This window comes from Brassica oleracea, unplaced genomic scaffold (genome assembly GCF_000695525.1).
Source record: "Brassica oleracea var. oleracea cultivar TO1000 unplaced genomic scaffold, BOL UnpScaffold00875, whole genome shotgun sequence".
In the NCBI taxonomy this organism is placed as follows: Eukaryota; Viridiplantae; Streptophyta; class Magnoliopsida; order Brassicales; family Brassicaceae; genus Brassica; species Brassica oleracea.
Window position 1 is genome coordinate 54692 of NW_013617493.1, and position 3844 is coordinate 58535.

General features: G+C 42.1%; 1 protein-coding gene and 1 pseudogene across 1 annotated transcript; one reads left to right on the top strand and one right to left on the bottom strand.

Annotated features, from left to right (window-relative positions):
- LOC106320298 overlaps window positions 1–467 on the bottom strand; it is an 8499-nt pseudogene extending 8032 nt beyond the window's left edge.
- Window positions 468–1840: 1373 nt separating this feature from the next.
- On the top strand, window positions 1841–3321 carry LOC106320299. The gene is made up of 2 exons (XM_013758662.1): window positions 1841–2356; window positions 2455–3321. The coding sequence occupies exons 1-2, from the start codon at window positions 1841–1843 to the stop codon at window positions 3319–3321; spliced, it is 1383 nt and encodes a 460-aa protein (XP_013614116.1).
- Window positions 3322–3844: the final 523 nt, after the last annotated feature.

Consider the following 3844-nt stretch of genomic DNA (forward strand, 5'->3'; position numbering starts at 1 on the left):
GAGATGCACACAACAGGTCATTTTATGCACAATCAAGTTTCATACTGAAGTCAGGAACGACATGAAAGGAGCCTTTGCCCGATAATGAGACGAAGAAACGTAACAGTCTTGACGACAGAACAGCTCTTCCTGCACTCTTGGCGGCATTAATCTAATAGATTTTTTATCGAGCTACGTAAAAGTGTTACAAAACTTCCTTTTCGAGTTTGAGGGCCATGAAAGCTTCTTGAGGTACATCAACTCTACCTATGGCTTTCATTCTCTTCTTATCTGCCGCATGTTTTACACCATTCACATCAAATTTTCACAGAAAAATAGAAGTAAAAAGCCATTTATCCCTTCGGCTTACTTTACAACACTGGTGACATTGTGATTAACACATTAGTTGCAGGCTTGCAGCGGAGAGATGCGGGAGATCTGTTTAGTTTTTTTGCTGCAGCGAGTGCAAGACATATAGTACCAGCCATTTTGGCTTTTTGGCTCAAGGACTCAACAATCCGAGCCTTGCAAATAAAATAAGCTTCATGTGTGTTCACCAAGAGAAAAGATGTACCATTTAATATTATAATTTAAAGGTGAAACAGATTTAAACTTTGTTGGAAGCCTATTAGGAACCTGGTCATTGAAGTTGGAGAGAAAGTTATTGAGATCTCCAATCGAGCTCCTTTCTTTTGCGTCCACGACCTCCTTTCTTCTCGCGCTCGGGTTTTTGGGTCTCACCTTCTATCCCATTCGAGCAAAGCACATTAACTCAATTAAGAAAAAATCACGTTCTTTAACCACCAACAAAAAAAAGGCAAAAAAGAGATTTATTTTGAGTAGAGTTAGGTCTGAGTCAAAAGCTCATCCAGTTTAGTAAACTGGGTATCATTTAGATCAGGAGCTTCACCGGATGCAGGCAGTGAAAAGTAATACCCATTTACATAGCAAAATAAATAGAAGAAAACGCCGTGAAACTCTTAACAATCTAGAACACGTGAAACCTGGAACAAACATCTTCATTGAGAACGGAAGTCAGATCGGCAGAAACATCTTCCTCAGTTTCCCCGTCGCTGTCCATTACAGAAGCCATAAGAATCGAAAATGAAAATCGAAAAGAACTCCAGTCCCGATGAAGGGTTCCAGTGTTTGACTTAAGGTATAAATCGAAAATGAACCATTAATGATGAACACATCAAAGATTGCAAGATGAAGAGGTAGAGGAAGATTCACTGCTCCATGGAAACTGAAAAAGTTACTTTCCAATTCTCAGAGAAGACTGAAGCTATTGAAATTCTAAAATTATATTGAAAAGATAAAAAAAAACAGAAAAGACTTTAGTGATAGTTATTTCTTGTTAATTATTGGGCCACAGATATTCTACAAATGAAACAACATAAGAACTCATTTCACAAATCATACACACGACAACTAAATCATAAAACACAAACAAATTTTTTTTGTGGGACCCACAAATGCTGAGGTGGATAGCAGACTAAACTGTCTCGTTATAATATAGATTGTTTTTTATATATTGAAGCTAAACCGTAAGTGAGGATATCTAGAGTGGCGTAAAAAATTGTAGTAGTGAGATGAGCGAGAAAGTGCTCTCAAGTAACCCCTTGTGGGCTGTAGTCTAGTTTCATCGAGGAGTGTTTTTATGTTGACTTTTTCGATCAAGCAAGTGGGTTCTCACACGTTTTCTAAAAACAAAAGTTCAGTACTTCTTATTTTATTAGTATACTTTGCTTCTCAGCCTTAACTTCTCGTGTTTCTCACCTGCTTCCCAAGAACATTCAAGGCTAGTTGGTGAGCATTCAATTTGAATCTGAGATCTAGAAAGGTTTAAATCGAAATCAAAATGTCGGTTGCAATGGATAGAGCATTGATGGCTCTGTCGCTCGAAGATGAACAAGAAGAAGAGCCCCCTTTCACCATGCCGGAACTTCCAGGTTTCAGCTCGGCGGAAAAGAACTCTCTGAGCATCATGGGTAGACTTCTCAATCCCGAATGCCAAAAAATGTCGGGATTAATTCTCACTATGCCTAGGAAATGGCAAAAAGAGGGGAGAGTAAGAGGTGTAGCGCTCTCCCAAGAAAAATTCCAGTTCATCTTTCAACATGAACATGACCTCCAAGACGTCCTGGAGAAAGGTGTCCAGACATACAATGAATGGGCGCTGGTGATGGAAAGATGGGTTGAGAACCCACCTGAAGACTACATCCAGTACATTCCTCTATGGGTTAGGATAAGCAAGATTCCGGTGAACTACTACACGACTCCGGCTCTCATGACGCTCGGTGAAATGATAGGAGAGGTCAAAGTACTCGCCTTCGATCCCATGAAACCCATAACTCAAGACTTCATACGGGTTCAGGTGAGATTCAACGTGGCTAAACCCCTAAAAATGGCGAGAGTCTTGGATATGGGAGGGGCGCAACTCACAAAATCCACTTCGACTATGAAAAACTCCAGAAACGTTGCTTCCACTGCAAGCGACTCAACCATGAGCAACAAGTCTGCCCTTTCCTGATCAAGAAGCGCCAAGATGCAGCCAAGATAAGAAGAGCAAACAGACTAGAGGTCATAAACTCAGCTTCCAAAACCCTAACCCAAGCTGACCCTCTTTTCGGAGTGCTAGAAGAAGAACAAGTCAGAACGGACCCTCTCACAGGAAGACCCAAAATTGCAAAAGAAGTTTTTGAGGAGATGCGAAGATTCCTGACCACAGAGACTGGTGAAGACCTTTCTATCAAGATTGACAAAGTCAAGAGAACTGTGAAGGAGGCAGAAAGTAGCCCGATCTCTCAGAAAACTATTCTGAGGCTGGAAGCGCCACCCATAATAACACAAGAACTCAACAAAGGCAAAGGTCCAGTTTTCGACTATGGAAACGTGGACCTTGACCGTACCCAATGGGATCTGAATGTAAATACAAACAAGTTGATGGCTGCCTCAATGAGAGCTCACTCTTTCTCAGTGCTGTCAAAGAAAACTCCACCCGCTGGTACCTTAGCTCCTTCATATGACTCAGAAGGAAGCTTATATGCCTCTCAATCGGACTGTCCAACGGTGTTTCGGGCTGGTTCTTCGGAACCTTACCTTACCGGGACAGGAAGAAAGAAGGCTAGAGTACGAAGGAGACCTCCAAGAGCCCAAAGACAGACCAACCAGCTAGCCCTGACTCCTGCAAAGGAACTTGCTAGCAACCTGCACAGAGAAGGAAAGGAGGAAATAGGCTCAAGGAAAAGGAAGAAGACAGATCAAGGAGCAGAGGCATGCTCGCTGAACAAGCTACAATGCCTGCCGGTGATCCCAAATGAGGGATCGCCCACTCCTTAATGAGCATGGTGAGCTGGAATTGCCAAGGCTTGGGGCGGCCTCAAGGCTTGACAATTCAACGACTGCGGGAGATGCGTCAAAACCTTTTCCCGGAGATCCTTTTTTTAATGGAAACAAAAAATTGTCGGAATGCTTTAGTTGATTTGCAAGTTTGGTTGGGCTATGACAACGTTTTCACCGTTGATCTAGTTGGATTGAGTGGGGGTCTAGCTCTTTTTTGGAAAAAAAATGTTTCTATGGATGTAAAATTTTCGGATAAAAATGCTATAGACTGTCTGGTTAAGTATGGGGACTTCACCTTTTTTTGTCTTGTATTTACGGTGAACCTTCTGATCATGGTCGTGAGATAGTCTGGGAGAGACTAACCAGATGGGGCTGTACGAGAAAAGATCCCTGGTGCCTAATAGGGGATTTTAACGAAATCTTATCTAATGAAGAGAAGTCTGGTGGTCCCAAGAGGTCTGAAGATTCTTTCAAACCCTTTGCGGATATGCTGCTTTGTTGCGAGATGGAAGAATTTACC